Raw genomic sequence first — 21,732 nt, forward strand, 5'->3', positions numbered from 1 at the left:
TTACTTCTGAATTTTATTTTTACACATCAAATGGTTAAATAGATAAATAAACACATCTGCATTAGAATAATTAGAAACTTTACAGTTGACATATGATCTAAAACTACATTTTATTTATAAAAATAATGGTATGATATACCATTATTTTAATAAATATGGTATGAAATCATATTTACTGTAATATTTTCAAACAGTTAATTACAAAATTTTAAAAAATAAAATTATTTTTAAATAACTCACTTTGCTATGCTGTTAAATAACATATTTTTATATAAAAAAAATCTGATGTGTACACCACATGACTTCCTTGTACGGAATATTTAATTATACACATTTGTTTCTTGCATTTCTTTTAAACTTATTGGATTGAATTAAACCTACTTCGCCGACAGCGCATAAACCGCAATAGAATAAATGCATTCTTTAAAATTCACTCAAGTATTTGTTTACCATAGCGACACTCTGGCGCTAGGTTCACTTAACAGTGATATATTTCGTTCATATTATAACTCAGAATGCACAAAATTTATATCATTTAAAGAATTATCTAATCGTTGCCACATGTTCTATTCAAATACTGTAATAAAGCTAGAACGAAGTATAAAAGAAATTAAGCAAACAAAACAAAAAAAGAAACAGTGTTTCACAGACGATTCAGTATTTCTCATTCAATTAATTCAGTTCTCACTCCACGACAAGGCAAAAATGCATAAAAACTCAAAATATCTATATTAAAAATTATGAAGCAAATCTTAAACACATATTTCCTCGAAAAAATTCCAGAAAGGATTGAGCATGATTTCATTCGCAATAATAAATGAAGACGTTATCTTTGTTGTTGCGAAGCTACGTTTCTCTAGATTGGCAACAAATCCACTACTCTGCTGTTTCAAATGTAAACAAGCAATGGCCGCTATCAAAAAAATTATTAGGCTTAGTGGCACTTAAACAACTTTAAAATTGTTGATAATTCTAAAAATACTGCATACAGATTTACTAAAGGCATAGAAACCTTAACCGGAAGATAAGAACAACATAATTCAATGATTTTTAAAGCAAAAAATGTACAATTTACAAACATATAAGAGTAAAGAAACTGAGATCACTGAGCCGGGTAACAGAGTAGATATATATATAAATATATTTATATACGTTTGGCTTGGCCGATTGCAACCAAAATATGAGGTGCACATCTACATGTTATAGTAGTCTTATATACAAAATTTCAACATTCTGAGGCTACTCGTTTTTGAGTTATGCGAGATACGTATGCACATAAGTTCGTACAGATGCCACGGAAAATTCTCTTCAGAATTCATTTTAAAGCAGCTTTATAACATTTTTGGAGGAAAAGTCTTTTATTCTGTTCTTACGTACAGATATCATGCAAATACACCGTTAAATTGCATTCGAAAGCGGTCAAAATGAATATTTTCATTGAAATGTGCTGCGTGAAACTTTTCGTGATTACAATACTTCCTTTTTACTTCGTACAAGGCAGTAAAAATACATGAAAACTTTTTGTCCACATTGAATGGCAGCAATTTCTAACCTTTGTTTATGTTGTAGAGTCCTTAGGTTATTTTGAAGCAGATGAAAAGAAAAATGTGCAAGGGACTTGCCAGAACTCAAACTCTGAACCTTTCGAATAAGCATAGAGAATGCTTCCAATTACACCATGAAGGCATGCAGAAACGAGGGAGAAAGTACCTTACAATGCCATAAATAAATCGTTAAGTTAAAAAATTAACTATATTCAAGGTATTTAAAAAAGGGCGTGTTTTGACTTTAGCATGAAATTTTATAGGAAAATAAGAATAGAAATTTGTAATTATTTAATTGAGATAATACATTTTTTTTAAAAGCAGTGTCCTTATAAGTTTAATGAAAGCAGAAAAGTTACTGCCTTTTATTTTTATCTAAAAAGATCTCACAAATTTTGTTCTACCTATAAGCTGTATGAGGAAGACTACATCAAACAGATTACTAGAAATATGATGTTCACCTGACTCTGTTGGTCTGCAATAGACATGAATTTTAATAGATAAATAAAACAGATTAAAAAAATATATATTTGACACATGCAATCTGCCAATTCATGCAAATATCAGATAAATTTATTTGAACACAAATGTATTAACTGATCAGTATGCAGATCATATCCAAATTCTAAACACATATATCAAACACACACCAAACAGCAGCATTAAACAAATGGCAATAATCCTAGCATCTTTCAGACGAAAGTTAGGATTCAAGACAACGCAAAAGAAATTTGATTCAATATAGAAGATCAACACTGAGAAAATTAAATTAATTAGAAGATAACACTGAGGAGAAATTTGAGTCCAAAAAAACAGCATGCAATATGACAGCAATGCATCATTACAATGCTGAGACTGCAAGTTCTAGAAAACATCTTCCAAATAATTATCTGATGAGAAATCTCTAGATTGATAAAAATATCAATGTCTTTCATTCAATAATTTTATGTTAATTTTGAATAACTTTTGTATTATATCTCAAATTAATTTTTGATAAAAATATCAGTGTCTTTCATTCAATAATTTTACATCAATTTCAAATAACATTTACATTATACCTCAAATTAATTTTTCTTACTAATTGTCTTAGTCAGATGGCACCCTCATAACACAAGCTTAAAAGACAGTCATAGAAAAACTACATAAAAATGACTTTTGTGGCAATTTTTAAAAAGCACTTTACTTACTCAAGATGTAATTGCACATGAACTATTACAGAATAATGAAGAAATAAAAGTATAATCACTACTTTAAAAAACACGCTAACATTTGAAAAAAATCTTAATTAAATAAAATTTTTACATACATAAATTGATATTCAACTTCATTAAGAACTCAGAACAGATTAAAGATCATAAATCTTGGATTTCAATAGCAATAAAAAATCATACAAAAAAATACAAATAAACATACTTCTCTATCTTGAAGTGAAATGTATCGAAAATCTACATCTTCAAAAATGAGGGGTGAATGTTCAGCTAAAATTTCTAAAGCAGCAGAGTTCATAAACGTTTGAATAGTGGTTAATACATTTTTTGCATAGGTGTGAATTTGTATAGTACAACCTTTGTAATGTTCGAGAAAACATACAAGGTCATGTGGTCTCAGTTTAGATGTTAATTTGTGCCGCAACCTAAAAAATAAATATAAATATGTTAAAAATTAATAATTCAGTATTTAAGAGAATTATTATATACAATAAAGTTTCATCAATGTTAAAACTTCATGCTAACTGAATTTTTAGCATTGCTAAATCATCATTTAAAAAATCATAACATTGTGATTCCTTAAAAAAAGCTAGAAACCTTTCTCTATAAAGTCTAGTTATGACCTTGTTTTAATTTCCCTTATTTTTTTTTTACCTCCCCTGCTGTGATAAAAAAATATCAGAAATGATTAAATAAAATAGATTTCAATTTATCGATGAATATTTATTATTACATTTACTTTAGAGTAAACCCCTTCAAATGCAGTGCACTTATGCCAAAGTTTTTTTCTAGACTTTATAAAACATGTTTGAAGTCATTTTTGTGAAACCTTTTCAGTATTGATGGTGAATTTTCTTTTAGTGCATCAACAAAATGGCTATGAAGGAGATGTTTTAACTATTCTATGTTGGAAATATGAAAAAGTCGTGCAATACCAGGTGAATAAGAGACTTGTGAAATCATTTTGTTGTTCAAATAATTATTTTTTGTTCAAATCATTTTTTTCACCACACCAAAATTTCGTGAACAGGAGCATTGTGGGCAAGTGTATTACTGTGCCACAAATGCTACAGATATCTTGCCACAATTCAGAGTGCTTTCTACTACCTGCTTCAGATAAATGTTACAAAACAGTCAAATAATATTCATTGTTCACAATTTAGCTAGTTGGCAAAATTTGTGATGCATAACATTATGATAATTATGAAAACAGTCAGCATTAACTTGATTTGTGTGTAACTTTGATGAGATCTTTCAGAACTTGCTTCATCTCTCAGATACTATTCACCTGATCACCAAGTTCTTTCTACATAGAAAGCAAATAACCAAGTTTTATACTGTGAATAATGCTATTCTAAGATACACTTCCCTTAGCCACTTTAACACATTGATGGTTTTGGAAAAATATCATGTGTTTTTAAACAACTCACTGCAAGCAAGTTAGGAAGTACAAAGAAGTAAAACAACAAGGTTATTGAAACATAGAAATGAGGTTAGTTAAACTATATACAAAATAAAAGTTAAATTAGCAATATAACAGTATTGCGTGCGAATAAAACATAGACATGTTATAAATATATTTTAAACATGTTATAAAGTTCAAAAATTAGTTTAGAGGACTGCCCATTTTCATCCACAGCTCTTTCTGTTATGGAAGAAACTTGCCAAGCCTAGTTCCAGTTATCGTACATGACCAAAAATGAATGATGGAAACTTAATGTTAACAACTGCTGGCCAAATGTAAGATTAAGAATTGGGAATTGGATAAAGGCAACTTGCTTGCCTTCTTATTTATTGAAGTTCATAAAAAAGCAGATATAAGCTGCCAAGAATTACAATGTTCAATGCGATTTTAAAGCAATACCACTCAGATTTTTTTTTTTTTTTTTTAAATCTGCTTTAGATTGTTGGCAGTATATTGGAGAGTGCTGACAATGGCGAGTACCAATCAATCTTTAAGTATGAAAAATAATTTATAAAGATGACAAAGTTCCTCCTACAAAGTATGATAGCATTCACAATAGAAGTAAAACCAAGTTTATTTTACAGAAAATCAATACTACAGAAAGCTACTACTTCAGAAAGCTTCCCAAAAAAAGTAAAATCAAGTTTATTTTACAGAAAATCAATACTATAGCAATTACCTCAGAAACCTTCCAATAAAAAAATTTAAAAAATTCAGCAATGTAATATTAGTAACTTAAAAGCATACTACATTTAACTGAATGCAGCTGTACTTTTTAATGATTAGTAAATATCTTCTTTTGCGTATTATAAAGGAGATGGTTTATTATAATAAACATGAGACTTGCAAAGAGCCACACAAGTAGAAATCAATTAATATCAACAACACAAAATGAGGAGGCCATTAAGTTTAATAGTGCTCATTAATTAGTCTTCCATAGTCAAAAATTTTTAATTTTATGCTCTTTCAATTGAAATTTTATTTTTGTAAAAATGACAATATATTGCTAGTAAATAGTTACAGATTTATATTAATTAAGTGCACATTACAATTAAAATGACTCTTTAAACAAGAAGGGAATTAAAATAACTGATGCGATGAATACATGTCATAGTACATTAAGAAAAGCTAAATGAGTATAAAGGAAATTCCTTTAATTAACTTCAACAAATATGTATATTAACAATTCGGTGCAATTAAAAGCACATCATCTGTAACAATACAGCTGACAACCACTATGATCCTTCAACAACTTTATTTACAGTCTGCTTTGAAAATTCCTTAAGTAGACTGGTAAAACGTGGAAGTAAACATTGCATTTTATAAATTTAACACACTATAATGGACATTAAAAACTAAAAACACCTTTAACACCACTACATCTGACAACTTCATGCCCACTACGTGTTACATTATTTGATTATACTGTTAATGTTTCCTATCTGGGATACTTAAGTTCTACCTTATAGCACTGATAATGCAAATCTACCGATCCACAAGATATCCAAAGCAGTGTTTCCCAAACTCTCAGTGATGTAGTACTGACACCTGCAGTCAATAAAAAAAATAAAAAATAAAAATAAAAAAAAGAAGAAGAAGACTTTCTGAAATCTGCGATTTTAATTTTTAAAGTATTTTTCATGAATAAATATTTTATAGTGGAAAAATGGCAAGTAAAATAATATCTGCAAATGTGCGGAAAAGCTGCAAAAAATATTATTTCATTTTTTTAAACAGAAACATATAGCATATATACAGAGGGTATTGATACATTTTTAGAATGATTTTAGGGGTTGTTTAATTAATGTTTAACATGTAAAGAGTACTTTTTTTAAATGTTCAGTCTGAAAGCCCTTTTCCTGAACTAGTCTGCATTGTGATGTCTACAATAGAAGGACTTTTCATAAAATTTCCAAAAGTGCTGATTTCCATTCCTTTTCCACTACTTTGTAGAGTCCATTAAGTGTAGTAGATTGGTACTGAGAGACAGCTCTTATCAAGAAATAAAAGGCACAACACACCATAGGTTAAACATAAGGAAACTTAGCAGAAATACACAGAAAAAGAGGGCAATACCTGTATCATTCTTCATTTCTTCAAGGAATACTGTGGTATTTTTTGAAGCATGACTAGTCTTGAATACGTTTCACTCTTTGAAAGTCAATGGGATAAACAAATAGAATTTCTTCTGTAAATACTGAACGTAAAAGTTTCTCAACAATGTACTGAATTGATTTTAACTTTTTTTTTTTTACATTATTCTCATTACAATATTAAATCTCTTACTGAAACTTTCTTTGCACTGAAAGAACCAGATTTGTACGTTTATTTCTTTATTTCAGTTTTCAATAATAAAGTTTTCTTCCCCCACCCCTGCTCCCACTTCCATTTATTTGCCACAAAACAGTTTTCACTCAGAGTTCTGTAAATTGGTATGCATTGAGCCACATGCCTCAATAAAAGCTGTTGAATATTATGTACTTTAGCTTTTTTAAGTAGTGAATCTTGGTTAATTAGTTTATTTATTGTTGCTACATATCTACACTCATGTAAATAAATTAAGGATAATGCAAAATCAGGCAAAGGAAGAGTTAGAAGCAAAGCAAATTTGACTTATTTGTAAAGCTTATTTATTAAACAAAAGGTAAAGAGCAAAAAAAAGATGTTATATGTTTGATATTATTAAAAAAATTAGCGATTTTTCCCTCCATTAAAAATTAGCAAATTAAAAAAAAAAAAAAAAAAACTATGTACAAAAAAACCAATATTACATGGCTGGTATGATTGTTAATATATTGTATGTCTCCCGGACGATGCAATACAGTCCGTACAACGCCTAGGCATGTTGAGTATCAAATTATCGATCTGATCTTGGGAGATATTACACCACTCAAAAAGCAATGCTCTCCGAAGTTCCGATAGACATGTAGGAGGAGGTTGACGGGCTGCAACTCGTCGGCCAAGCATGTCCCACACGTGCTCTACTGGATTCAAGTCCGGTGAGAATGCTGGCCAGTACATACGGGTGATATCCTCCGATTGAAAGCATTCGCTTACGATGTTTCATGGTGAGGACGGGCGTTGTTATCTATAAAAACAAATTGTGCGCTCATGGCGCCCTGAAACAAACGTACATGATTTTCCAGAATGACGTCCCGATAGATTTGGCTTGTCATGGTTCCAATTTGAACATGCAGGTCAGTTCTGGAACCCAGAATAATTCCACCCCAAACGAGCACTCCTGCACCACCGTAACGGTGTCGTTCAATGATGTTTTCTTGGTGGTAACGGGTACCTGGAGCTCTCCATATGAAAGTCCGGTGAGAATCAGACTACAAGCTAAACCTGGACTCGTCGGAAAACATCACACAAGCCCACTGTTGCGGTGTCCACAATGCATGCTCTCTACTCCAGGCTAACTGCAGGCGACAGTGAGTTGCAGTAAGTGGAACGCATCTGACAGGTCTACGAGCATACAGACCAATCTGCCCTAAGCGTCTGTACATGGTCTGCCTTGAAATTGTCGTACCAGTGGCTGAAGAGAGCTGACGAGACAGGTCTGAGGCTGTGCTCCGCCTGTTTTGTTTGGCAGTAACTGCCAGATACCGGTCCTCATTCGGCGTTGTAACTCTGGGACGACCTGTGCTGTAACGTCTACTCACAATCGTTACCAAAGCCTGGAGATGACACTGGGCAATTCCAAGTTCGTCTGATACTTCCGGTTGGGTACGCCCATATTCCAGACGGCTGATAATTCTACCACTTAAAAAATCATCCAAATGCGTTCTTTGTGTCATAACTTCTTCGGTTATTGCACTGAAGTGCTTATAAAGCGCCTGCGAAAAATTTTACTTCTTTGCCTGTATTCCTTATATATCACTCACTCTCTTACACTCTCGTCATTGTGACGTACCATCGGTGTCATCTGGTTACTTCCTGAAATTTGCATATGATTCTTGAAGATGTGTGTAGTGATTTTACAGGTGATATATTTATTTTAGAGTTTGATTACCGCGTGACTCTGAATTATCCTTAATTTATGGACATGAGTGTATTTAAAGCAGCACTTTGCAACTGACTTTTTCATAGATGGGTTTTCTCGCTACCAACAATTTAGCATTAGAAAAGTTAGAAAAAGTACATACTCTTTTCAGGTAGTCATTTGAAGTCTTCTTTCCATGCAGAAATAATGATTGATGGGTTTTCACTTTCTGATTAATAACGATGCTTATTTTGCATTTAGAAATTTTAATACCTTGTATTTTCTAATATTTTTGAATTATGGAATAGAATTATTTCTCTTCAGAAAGCACAACATATCCTTCAATCCACAGCTTGATTATATGTGATATTTTGAAAGAAGAATGAATATAAGTAGCTGACAATATTTCTTATTTCAAATAATAAGTTGTTGTCAGACATTTTTATTCCCAAATACCTTATTATTATTATTATTATTTATTTATTTGTTTTTAAGTGAAATCCTTCTAAAAATGCATAAACGATCTCTATATTTTCATAAGAATATTTTAGGATAAATGTTTTTAGATTTTCATAACAATGAAATGCAAAAATAATAAAACTGGTAAAAAGAAATAATTTTGATTTAACTGTGATTGTTCTGTATGTGCCAACAACATCCTGAACTTTGTTACAGAACTTTGTAACAACAAATTAACAGTTGAGACAACTTGAAAGGTTTCACAGCAGGCTCAAAAAGCTTATAAGTTATGATAACATTTATTTAAATTAATTTGAAAAAATTATCCACACAGTTCAGATGAAACTACTTTTGTTTCCAGAATATAACTAAATAAAACAATGTGATAAGAAAATAGAAAATGCATTGGAAGTAAGGCTTCAAAGCACACTATGATGCAGTGTTGCAAAGTTACTGATGATTTTGAAAAAGCAGCTAGCTGCAACAGCTGGAAAAAAAAAAAAAAAAAAAAAAAAAGCCAAGGTGCTTTAAAATTAGAATTACAGTAAGCTAAAGGCAGCAGAAAGCCAACATTTTCCCCTTGATTATATCAAAAATCAAAGCAAAACATCTCACCTCACTAAATTTATCTTAAATATATATATATATATATATATAAGAGCACTTCTGCTGTGGAGAGTTCTGCATTCTAAGAGAACACAGTTAAAATTTTTAAAAAATTTCAAATAACCTCCTCCTTCTAAACGCCATAAGCCAACCATTAAATCAAAAAATAGTGAATCATTCAAGGCGACATATAAAAAGCATTGTTGTGCCATACTTTATAAGAAATTATCTGTTTCCTGGCATGTGTTGCAATGATACTTAAAGGAAAGAAAGTGTTTGTGTTTTAATTCTGTTATAATGTTTTTTCTTTATTCGTATTTTGCATGTTTTGGTTAGCTTGTGTTACCTTATACCAAGCTTGACAATGCTTCAAGTGGTGAAACTAATTCTGGCAATTCCACTTTTCCACCCACGCAGCATATTCTGGGTATTTCATTCTTAAATTTGAGGACTCTGCGATATAGGCACAATTTATCTATCTTTTCAATGGCTATACTCAGATGAAGACTGAAATCATAATTGAATCATAATAATATGCACCAAGATTAAAATCAGTGTTTGCCAAGATTGAGCAGTGCATACTCCAATGTTTTCCAGTCTTGCTTCCTGTTGCTCATCTTTTTCAGATTTTTCAGATCAATATTCTTATTGGTCGCTCCCACTAACCGCCCCACCATGCGGCAGTCGGTGGGTTAAACTTCCAGTCAATCGAATTGATGACTCTATGTTTCTGTATACAGTTCCAATCTAGTTGTTTTAATGAATTGGCTGCTCCGACAAAATTAGATCCATTGTCACAATATACAATAGTACATCTTCCTCTGCAAGCTATAAATCTTCGAAATGCCATTAAAAAGGCGTCTGCGGAAGCGGTAGTAATTAGCTCAAAATGTACTGCTCTGTACACTTGCACAAGTGAATATTAACACCCAACTCTTTCTATTTTCTTTTAGAAACAGAGGGACAGCCATGTCAACCCCTGTAATTTGAAATACCGCAGCATCTTTAACACAATTTTCAGGAAGGAGTGAGCATATCGTTTCCATGTTCCTTGGACTATATCTTTCACAGATTGTGCAATTATCCACAATGTTTTTCAGTCTTTCTTCTGTTAAGAATCCAATATTTTTCTCTCAGCAGATTCAGAAGTATCTCACTACCTACGTGACAATTCTTCACATGAACAGAGAAAATAAGTCGTTTCACAACTTCGTGTTTTGAAGAAAGGACGACCGGTTTCAGAAAATCTTTACTATCCTTCCTCTAAATATTTTATACAATAGATTTTTATACAATAGATGACACGATCATTTTTAAATACCTGGTGTTTTTTGAGTCTATCATGTTCCAAATCAAGGGATTCCTTTTAAATCATACACAATATCTTTAACTCCACTTCACGAAATTATGTTGAATTCTTCACATCTCCTGCTTTCGGTATTTGTACAATTATACTTGAAACGAAGAATCCAGGCGATCATACGTACGATTCTCTCATAATTAGAAAAACAAAGTACCAATTATTATCACAAATGGTTTCATTATTTGTCACCGTGCTAGTAGTTTTCAACTTCTCCCTTTCAATCTCTTCTTCGATTCAGCTATGGTGGTTACAGGAATCTACGTTATTAAGAAATTCTGTAGGATCTTTATACAGTGTGGTCCCTCCCACCATCTTGATGTAATTAGATATTTCACTTTGCAACCTCTGGATGGCAGATTGGCAGGATTCTTTTCTCCAAGAACGTGCTTCTAAGCTGAAGGTTTACTGAGTTCTCTGATCTCCTTAACGCGGTTTTGCACAAAAATAGACCAGTTTTCATCTCTTTTAATCCATGCAAACACTATTGTGGAATCACTCCAGAAATATTTGTTAACTCTTTCCCATCTGAGGGCTTTGGTTACTGAATCTGTCAATCCAGCCCCAGTTACAGTTGCCAAAAGTTCCATTCTTGGGATAGTTGCCCCTCTTACAGGAGCAACTCGAGATTTTGCAGCAAGAATAAACAATTCAACTTGACCGTTGTTCTCAATCCTTAGAAATGTAACTCCTCCATAAGCGTCTTTGCTGCCATCAACAAAAGTGTGAATAGCACAATTACTTAAATTTTCTGAAGTCACTTGAATAAATCTGGGAATTTCAATATCACTTAAGCATTTTAATTTTTCAAGGCCATTGTAAGAAATCTTTAGTTCAAAAGTTCGCCAGTCAACTCCTTGACCCAACTGACACTTTTTTTCCACTTTTGTAACATTATTTTTGGACAGAGCATAACGGGGCAGAAAAAACCAAAAGGATTGAATACCTTATGAACCGCAGATAACATACTTCATTTTTTTGCTATCTTTACCAAATTAAAGTCATTCAGCCATCCCACATTGATTTTTCAGAGTCTCCAATTCTTTATTCCAAAGCAGACCTAATACATGTGTTTCTTTCTTATCGTTGATTCCGTCAAACTCACCAGAATACTCCCATTCTCTTAGGTCAAAACCGCTATTGGACATCACTATCTTAGATTCGGAAACAAAGTTTTCCAACTGTTGTTTAGCGTCAACACTAGTAATGACATTGTCAACATAGAAACTTTGCAACAATCTCTTTTTAAAAGTAGCTTTAAAATCTTCACTGTTTTCAAAGTGGTGCTCAATAACTGAGGCCAGAAGGAAAGGGCTGCATTTTGCACCGGCAATAAGCCTGGCATGTCGAAAAACTCTGAGCTTTTTCTCTTCCATGTTTACCAACCATAAAAATCGCAGGAAGTCTCTATCCTCTTTTTGAATACTTATTTGGAGAAAGGCTTTTCTAATGTCTGCTATGACTCCATATCGCCGCTCTCTGAATTGCAGTAGGACATCTGGAATAAGTTTGGTCAAATTAGGACTGCACTGCAAGCATTGTTTCAGAGATGTCAACCTCACTGAAGTATCAAACACTGGACGAATAGGTGTGGTACTGCTGCTTTCCTTTAGGACAGGACAATGAGGTAAGTAATTACCATAAGAGTTCACTTCAGAAGTGGACACATTTTCTATGATACCTTCATCAATCCAACTTAAAAATACATTTTCATATTGTTGATTAACGAATTCAAAAGTTTCGAAGTAGTGTACTCAAGCCTCTTTTTAGCTAAACTAAAATTATCAGGTAAAGGTGATTCATCATCAGCCCAAAGTAAGCAAATTTCATACCGACCATCATTATTTACTGTAACGGTTTCTAAAAAATATTCTTTGGTCTGAAGATCAACTTCATGTTTAGATTTCTTTTCTACAGGATCATTGATTTCTATTCATTCCAATCTCCATAGAAACTTCTTCATTTATAAGCATTGATGTCACTGCCATTGCTAAAATTTCATTAGAAGCTTCTTCTACTGGCCCCTTACCCATTAATGTTAATCCTAAACTAGTTTCTACAGCAACAAGACCTGAAGCCAAAATTTTCTTATTTTCGGTTAACAACCTTTCCATTATGTCAGCTCCGAGAATATAAACAGTTTCGCAATTAACTGCAACATCAGTTAAAATTATGTTATATTCTTCTAGCTCTTTAATCCCAGGACCTTTACACATAGGCTGAATATTGTAGCTTGATCCAAGACTTCAAAATTGAAAGTAAACTTTTCATTCAAACTTCTTAATTTTATTTTATAGCAATTATGCTTCAACTCATTTGTTAAAACACTCCTGAAAAGAGAATATACCATACTTTCCTGACGAACTGGCAAATACTTCATTTCTTCCATTACATTCTTTAAAATGCATGATTTATGTGAAGTTGAATCTAAAAGTAATCTTACAGTCTTCTGTGTACCAGCAGAAATAAGGTTCGCTTTCAAAGTTTGAAGAAAAACTCTAGGGGCATGTCTTTTGAAATTGGACAAGTTAACGTCGCCCTCTGTCGGTTTTTCTTCTTTTTTTGGTTGTACAGATTTGATTTGTACAACAATCATCAAGCACATCACACATTAAAGGCACATGCTTTTTAGAACAAATCAAGCACTTTAAGAAAACTCAACATTTCTTAACTGTATGACCTGTAGATAAACAAGCATAGCAGCAGAACTTTTTCCTTAAAATTTTTTGCTTCTCCAATAAACTCATTTTTTACACAGAAAAACAGTCAGAACTCAAATGTTTACCATCACAAAAAATGCACGATTCCCAGCCTTGGAACCAGAAGCAGCTGTCAATAGCGCTGCAGCTGTTAGTGTCTTGTTATGTAAACATTCTGCACTAGAATGCTTCTTTTTTACTGGTTTATTATTATTATTATCTTGATGCTTCCCTAAACCAAAACCAGCTAGAGCTAAGCATACTCTTTCCTCTCCTTCTACTTCCGATTTCAAAAACTGCATTAAATTGTTTAATCAACCCTTTGCTTCCGTTTTAGTGTCGAAAGAATTGCTATGATTCCATGCTTTTAAGAAAATCTGCAGGAAAGCAAGCCTCAACTATTGGATATAATATAAAGGCACATTTATCAGTTGTCACATCTAACGTTTCCAAAACACATAAATAAGATTCAAATTTATCGTACAAAGAAGTTAATGAAAATTTTTCCTTAGTTTGAACAGTTATGATTAATTTCAATAATTCTCTAATGTATACTTCGACTAAAATATCTTCCCTACCGAAACGGGATTTTAAACTTTCCACAGCCTTTTCATAATTAGCACTGATAGACGGAAAATTCTCGACAACTTCTCCAGCGCAGGAACCCGACAAGGTAGCTTGAATTAAGCACTGAAATTTATCCTCAGGGGCAATATTATTATCTTTATAAAATTGCTCAAACTGACTTCAGAAAGGAAGCCAGTCTTTAATATCATACCCAAATTGTCTAAATTCTAATCTATGCAAAGTAAACTTTTGTTTCGAACTATTTACATCTGAAACAGAAATAGATGGAAATGACTCACTCTGATTCTATGCTTGGATTCTTGCCAATTCTAGTTCATAATCCATTTTTGTTTTTTGAAGTTATTGCTCTATTCTCATTTTTTGAAAATCATAATCCAGATTATCTTTTTCACTTTGCTCTAACAATTTTCGATCCAAAATAGCAGTTGCTAGTAAATCTTGGACAAATTCAGGATCATTTTTGTATTTTGCACTGTTTAAAATAATTCCTTTAAAACTGCTATTGTAATGGTTGGTGGTAAACATTCACCTTTTTCTTCCACAACTTGTTTCAAATCTTCTTTTTTAAAACCTTTTATTACTTGAAACATCTTTACAGAAATAGTCGTGTCATGGTCGCCACTAATGTTAAAGCTTAAAAGAAAAAAGTATCACCTAACTTTTTAAAATAACTTACAACTTCTGAGTTAAAAGTGCTATGTTTTTAAATACATAATTGTAATCAGTATTGTAACTAATGTTTGAACTGATGATTCATTTATTTGTATTTCTTAAACTACATATTTCACACGCCTAAATATCTGATGTGAGTAACAAGCATTTTCATTGGTAATTTGACAACCTTCTGCAGCTTCACTCATGCAAATCACCACTGTGGTGACTACTTTGGTACTTTCTGACTACCAGCACCCCCACACAAGGTCACCAATTCATTGGAGAAAAATTTTTACTTGTTTAATTTTATGGTTCACATGTACCACTCTCTTTGTAAAAAGAGATAATATTCTTAATAATGGGAAAAAAAAAAAAAAACATTTTTATAAAAAATCTGAAATTTAAGAAAAAAGAAAAATTTATATTGCCAATATTCTTACTTTTACAGACATTGATATTAAAAAAAATTATGATTAAATATAAAGCATACAGATCCATTAATATGTGAACACACGCATGAATATGCTTGCATGGATTGGGTGGTCTTGCATGAAAATTCAAAAATATACCAAAAATTTGACAATTCTGCTGAATGTTAAAACTGGAGGTTCAGATAATCAGAAAGTATCGATATTTCTTACTACCCTTTTTTAAACTGACATCATTAAAATCAATTCTTCATCTTATAATGACAACATTACAGCAATAACATAAGGGAAAAATTTTTTTCATAGCAAACATGACAATGTCCCTTATAGACATTTTATTAGTATTAACCTCAGAAATCCTGCATACAGTAAAATACCCATAGTTGAGAATATGGCTCTTCTTGAAGAGAAGGCTAAACAAAACCCTCTTCTGTGCAAATCATTTCAAGAAAAACTGCATTCAAATATGAATTTACAGATTTTTTATAAATTACTGCAGTTTCTTAATTTCCTGCTATTACTAAATGCTTAACTTCAGTTTTCTAAATTGTTACTGGTTTAAATATTCATTTATTCAAATGTTTCTACAAAGCTGTACAAAGTGTTTTATGGCATTATGGAACATACATATATATTTGTATGTATGTAAATATAAAAATATGAAGAACAATTTATTGCTTAACTGGAATGGTCCTTTAAATTCTCAAATTTAATTGCATACATCCCCTCTTCAAGGCACCATGTTACATCATGTTACAGCACCATATTACATCATGCTTTTCCTGCAATAATTACAATGCGAAATCATTTGCCCAATCGCTTGATGCTTGGAATTAAAACACTGACTTTTCAAGCTTGTAAGTAGTACTGCAACTAAAGAAACACCCTCTTTCATCAATTTACCTTCCTGCCAGCAATGTGTTGCTTAGCATCTGCTAGCTGTTCTTCACTATTTGAGGTTATGTATCTAAAATTTTGGGGGCGTGCTTAGCATACCTAATGTTGTACCAATTAACCAAAAATGTACTTTCTGGAGAACTATTCCTCTTCAAAATAAAAATGACGTTTTAACCATACAGTTGTGGTTTTCACTGAGTCAGATCTATGCAGTTCTTTTTCTTGGCCATGACTAAAAAGTGAATTGGTGCCTTCGCTAATCAAGCTCTCATCTAATATCAAGTTATATACAATTAAATAAATCATCACCAATATATACTATAAATATATAAATACATGATATACATAAAGTATATATTATAAGCATACATGTTTTCAAAATTTGCATACACTTTTGTTATTTCCAATTCTGACTAAACAATTTGCACATGATTTTGTTTTTTCAAGTACTGGATTATTCTTTTTGCAAATTTTTATAAATTTTATTTTAGGACTCAATCTACTCAAAATATTTTATCTATTTATTTTTTATAGTTTTTTAATTTATTTATGTTTATTATCCTTCAATTTTGCATTTTTGGCTCTGCTTATTTCAGTCTATAGGTGTTGCACTGATAAAGACACCGATAACTTACACTGTTTTTCTAAGATTATTTTTAAATTTTAAACTTTGTGTCAGTAGGCTGTTTTATTTATTTACTTCTTCATTATACCAACACCCTGTTAACAATTTAGTAAAAAATATAAATCTCATTTTCATATTTCTTGCAGTCTGACACTGTTCTTCTGTTCCTTTTTTGGGGGCGGGAGAGGAGATATGTGGTTTAATCCATATTGAACATGATATGAATTTTAAATGCATTTTTTATTTTATTTTGCATTACATATATACATATGTACATTGGCATTACATATATACATATGTAATGCCAATGTTGAGCACCAGATGGCCCACAGATTGCTCAATGTATAATTCATTTTCATATGTAATGCCAATGTTGAGCACCAGATGGCCCACAGATTGCTCAATGTATAATTCATTTTCATTTGGCATATGGATAAGTTAGGCTCTATATGCAATGAAAGACTGACGATGATAAAGACGTAAATAAAAGTGTTATCACAGAAGAGAATTCAGTTCATATAACCTTATTTGTAAAAATGTAAATATGCTTTAAATGTAATTCAACGTGCTGTACTATCAAGCAGTTTCATAGAAATTTTTTTCAAGAAGGTATTACTATATATAAATTATTACTTACCTCTTACCATGAACTGCAAAAGCAAGTGAATGTGCAGTCTGACAAGTAACATTACTAGGGAAAATTTTCTTTGCATGTTCACAAACAGCTCTAAAATTATAAAATAATGTATTCTTAAAAGAGAACATAAAAACCAGAATGAAAAGAAATAATACAAATTTAAAAAATATGTAAGGAATCTATTGAAAAATTCAAGTATAATAATTTCCTTCTAACAATTTTTAGAAACATGTAGAAGATTGTTTTATCTTGAAAAATTAAAAACAGACTGACAGCACTACATAGAATAGAAGATCACTTTATTTTGAAAAATTAAGAGCACCTAAAACAGACTGATAGCACTGCAAAGAATAAAAATAAAAACATTTGAAAAAAACTGAGATAATTCTAATAAAAGTAACGTGCTTGCGTAAAAGATTTTCTTTTTGCTGTAAATTAATTTATCTTCACAAATAATTACTATACAGATTATATTTACCATTACATGAAAAATAACATAAGCTGCTTTATTAAGAATTTATATTACCAGTGACAATTCAAAATAAACAAATGAGTAAAAAGTGAGTAATGCTATGCCACAATTTATAAGAGAGGATTTCAATAAAGAAAGAAAAAAGATTTTTTTTTGGGGGGGGGGGACTTTTCTTATTAAAGAGAAAAAATGTTAATTCATGAAAGGTATAAAATTAACCATTAGCTTTACATCTATTCAGTTTTGTTTTTATTAACTAGTATTTTAACAACATAGCAAAATTCATTGAGGGATTATTTTACTTAAATTGGCACTCTACATCACTAATTCATCACTATAATCTAAGAGCTTCTTCCTATAAAAATATGAATCTTAAAATATTTTAAATGGTATTTCCTTCCTTTGAAGACCATTTCTTAGAATACGAAAATGGCTCTGTTGGTTTCACTATGGGCTATTTTTGACTGGACATCTTTCCAAGAAAAAAAAAAAAAAAAAAAATCAAACAGTATAACAGTTAGGATTTCCTTTCGTCAACTTCAATATACATTTAGATAAATTTTATGAGTCTGCTAATTACGCCAATATCTTACAGCAACAGTGGGAGGGTCACCCACATAGTACTTTCTGCTGTATTATTTTTTCCTTTTTAGTTTTGCTTATATTCTTACACATAGTAATTTTATTTATTATTTTTATTATGGATGAATATTTGAAAAATTTACCTTAATTTGAATGAAAGTTAGGAATTTAAGAATTTAATTATGTTATTGAACATATGCTGTTTAATTATTTAATATTTTCAATCCTTTAACACTCCAATTTAATTATTTAGAGTCTTTAATTATTATTATTGTTGTTGTGTGTGTATAGGTTCATAAGAGGTTGAATGCAGAAGGGATGATAGCTTGATAAAATTTATTTTTACTAAAAGGAACACAGTACAGTTCTAGAACAATCCACATAAATACTTTGCAACTCTTCACAGTACCACAGAGTACAATTAATAGCCACACTTCAAACTACTAAGAACGTTAAACACAATACAATGCAAAGTGCATCTAAAAGGTGAAGCTCTCTCATATATCTCCACACTCTGACTTCAGTTCTGAAATAACAACTGAAAGTAGATCTTTCTCCAGTCTGATACAGTTTTCATGCGGCCACCGAGAAATCTCTAGTACTTGAAATTACTGGAAGGCATATGAGGGCTGGATACAACTCCAGTTGCATATATACATTAATTACAGTTATTCAATTACAATAACTATTATTAGAGTTGTGTAAGGGGCGGACCAAAATGTCAGCAAACAGCTGCCAAGTTTGGCCAGTTTTGGAGATTTCTCACCAAATTTGGCGATAAAAATCAATCGCCAAAACCATCACCAGCTTGACAATAGCTCACGAATTTACCAAGATAGCCATTTACTCAAACTTAAATACGTGTTCTTCTGTATTCTTATTTTTCTGACAAAGCATAGCTTTTTTAGATTTTTATGTTACATTATATAAAAAAATACAATTTCACATATAATTTCACCAAAATTATCTACACATGTACATGATTCATAACCTTATTATTAAAGCATTTAATTATTCAGTCCACTGCAATTATGTTTTATAACTTATATATACACTGAAGAGCCAAAACATAATGTCCACCTACTCAATAATGCACTGTGCGACTTTCGGCCTGCCAAACAGTCACAACTTGCTTTCGCATGGATGCTACATGTTCTTGGTGGATGACTGGTGATAGGCTGTTCCAAATACCCATGTAGTGATCATGCAAAGTCGACATACTCCGATATGATGGTGTTCGAGTTCTCTGAGCTGCCGCTCCATAACATCCCAAATGTGCTCTATCAGGTTAAGATCTGGTGAGTTAGACGGCCAGGACATTAATTGGAATTCATCCTTATTCTCCTTGAACCACTCTAACACAACTCGAGCCTTGTGACATGGGGTGTTGTCCTCTGGAAGATTCCATTTTTAGGTGGGAAAATAGATGCCATGTAAGGGTCCAACCGATCCACAATTATGTTCAGATAGTTCATAGCTTTCATGGTCTATTCTACGACAACTAAAGGCCCGTCTACACGTAGCAATTTCCTCAGCCGACTTAGCTCGCCTGTCCACACGAAATGATTTCCTCATTAGTACAGGAATTCATTCAGCCAATCACTGTGAAAAGAAGTGTTTCCACACTCTACAGCATCACACTGTCTATGATTATTTAAACAAAGCTTACGATGTTGTCAAATAGTCAAAATAATGGATGACTATTTTACTTTAAATTGCTACTATAGATGCAGCTAAAATTTTGAACTGAGCTACTGCTACAGAAGGGGGGGGAAAGAAAATGCGTTTGGACCAGAAATTCGGTCAAATGACCATAAATTCATGGTGCCTTCGTAATACCCTGCTCCTGCTTGCATATTGAAGACACGATACAATTCAGAAAGTATTTATAGATGATGCCGCATGATTTCGGTTTTTTGCTAAATTTCGTTTGCAGCAAAATTTTAAAAAAATATGCTTTTTCTTTGTGTACTAATAAGTACACAGATTACTCATTTTTTTTATTTTATTTATTTATTTATTTTTAATTTAATTTTCTGGCACTCCTACTTTTGCACTTAAATCTTGAAATAATAAAATAACCATGTTTCAGAAAAAGTAAGTAACTACTGTGCTTTAAATCAAAGCCTTTATTAATGAATAAATAGACAATAACGTCATGAATATCAAACCAGTACGAGTAAAGAGTAGTAATAAAAAGTAAAGAGTTCTACATTACAAAGCAACAGTGTAATTTCAATGCAAAAATTTCAAATAAGAAATATCATAAAGGTGCAAAGTCTTTAGTATATTTATTGAACATTAAAAAACTAATATCAGCATAATTAAATAACTAATACAGTCTGAAAACTATGATCATATGACTCTATCAGTTAATCAGCTAATAAAATTTAGCAATATTGTATTAATTGGGCTGTAATTTATTTTCGCAAAACTCAACACAAAACTGAGTTTGTGACTTGTGACTTTCTTTTGAACTGGCATGCAACTACTAAAGTTTTCACCAGATCTAAAACATGTGCCAACGGCCATTCAAAAAATAAAAAGAAAGGCATTAAAATTCAATAAACACCACACCCGTAGGCGAAAAAATAAAAAGTGACTTTTAAGTCATGTAGTTCGAATTTAGTGATGGAGAAACTAAATTAAAAAGTCCTTGCAGGCACAGAAAGTCCAAAATTAAGGTGGGTGATCAAACCCACGATCTCAATGCACGGAGAAAACCTGCTCTGCTCTTTATCACTGGGCTATTGATCGCTCATATAGGAGGTGTCGGAGAAGCTATGTACTTCGTCACCTGATTAACTCCCATACTCGAGGATCGCCTGCTTGGACCATATCTGTTGCCTGAATGGCTCTCAGGACAGTTGTACTTGGTGTTTCTTCTTTGGGCAGTTTTTATGTACTCCCAACGAGGAATCTAACTGTGCAGAGTTTATGCGGTCATTTTGGGACACCCTGTATAAAGTAATGGCGAAGACAGAGCTTACCAAAGTAAGAGAATACCTTAATTTTTTATTTTTCAAATTTACATTACTCGTGCCCCACAACACAATATTTTCTCTATAGAAATCTATTAGTTGAAAAATTTGAGTTTCGCTCCAACAAAATGCAGCCATGTTTATTATTCCAAATGATGAGACAAGCCTGTGATCACTCAAAGCAATTTTATTGGCTAGAGACACCGATTTTATCGTACGCTAGTGAGCAGTGAACACCAGTTCTGAAATCGAGGCAGAGAACATGACTGATTTTTGGTGCATGTAGAGATCCTTAAAATTGTTGCTCTGCGAGAAAGTCGGCGGAGAAAATTGCTTCGTGTAGACGGGCCTTAAGAGTCTCACAGATGTCCATGAGAAAACATCCCCAAAAACATAATACTACCACCACCAGACTGTATATGACCTGCTATACAAGGGGGAGCAAATGTTCGCCTGGAAGACGGCAAACCCTGACATGACCATCGATGTGATGAATGAAAAATCATGATTCGTACAACCACGCACGAGTGTCTTCCACTTACCTA

General features: G+C 32.1%; 1 protein-coding gene across 4 annotated transcripts in view; it reads right to left on the minus strand.

Moving 5' to 3' along the window:
• Window positions 1–21,732, minus strand: part of LOC118195793 (F-box DNA helicase 1-like) — a 161,001-nt gene that overhangs the window by 57,823 nt on the left and 81,446 nt on the right. For all 4 annotated transcript variants that reach the window (XR_015042565.1, XM_085821821.1, XM_085821822.1 and 1 more), the window contains exons 9-10: window positions 17,153–17,242; window positions 2,958–3,177 (exon numbers count right to left, since the gene is read on the minus strand). Coding sequence is in view for 3 of the 4 variants with exons in the window: in XM_085821821.1 (XP_085677947.1) it covers window positions 2,958–3,177; window positions 17,153–17,242 (310 nt within the window). In the remaining variant the exon portion in view is untranslated. The remainder of the gene's footprint in view (window positions 1–2,957; window positions 3,178–17,152; window positions 17,243–21,732) is intronic.

This window comes from Stegodyphus dumicola, chromosome 8 (assembly GCF_044657685.1).
Source record: "Stegodyphus dumicola isolate Sdum_Otavi_A_Nest chromosome 8, ASM4465768v1".
Lineage (NCBI taxonomy): Eukaryota > Metazoa > Arthropoda > Arachnida > Araneae > Eresidae > Stegodyphus > Stegodyphus dumicola.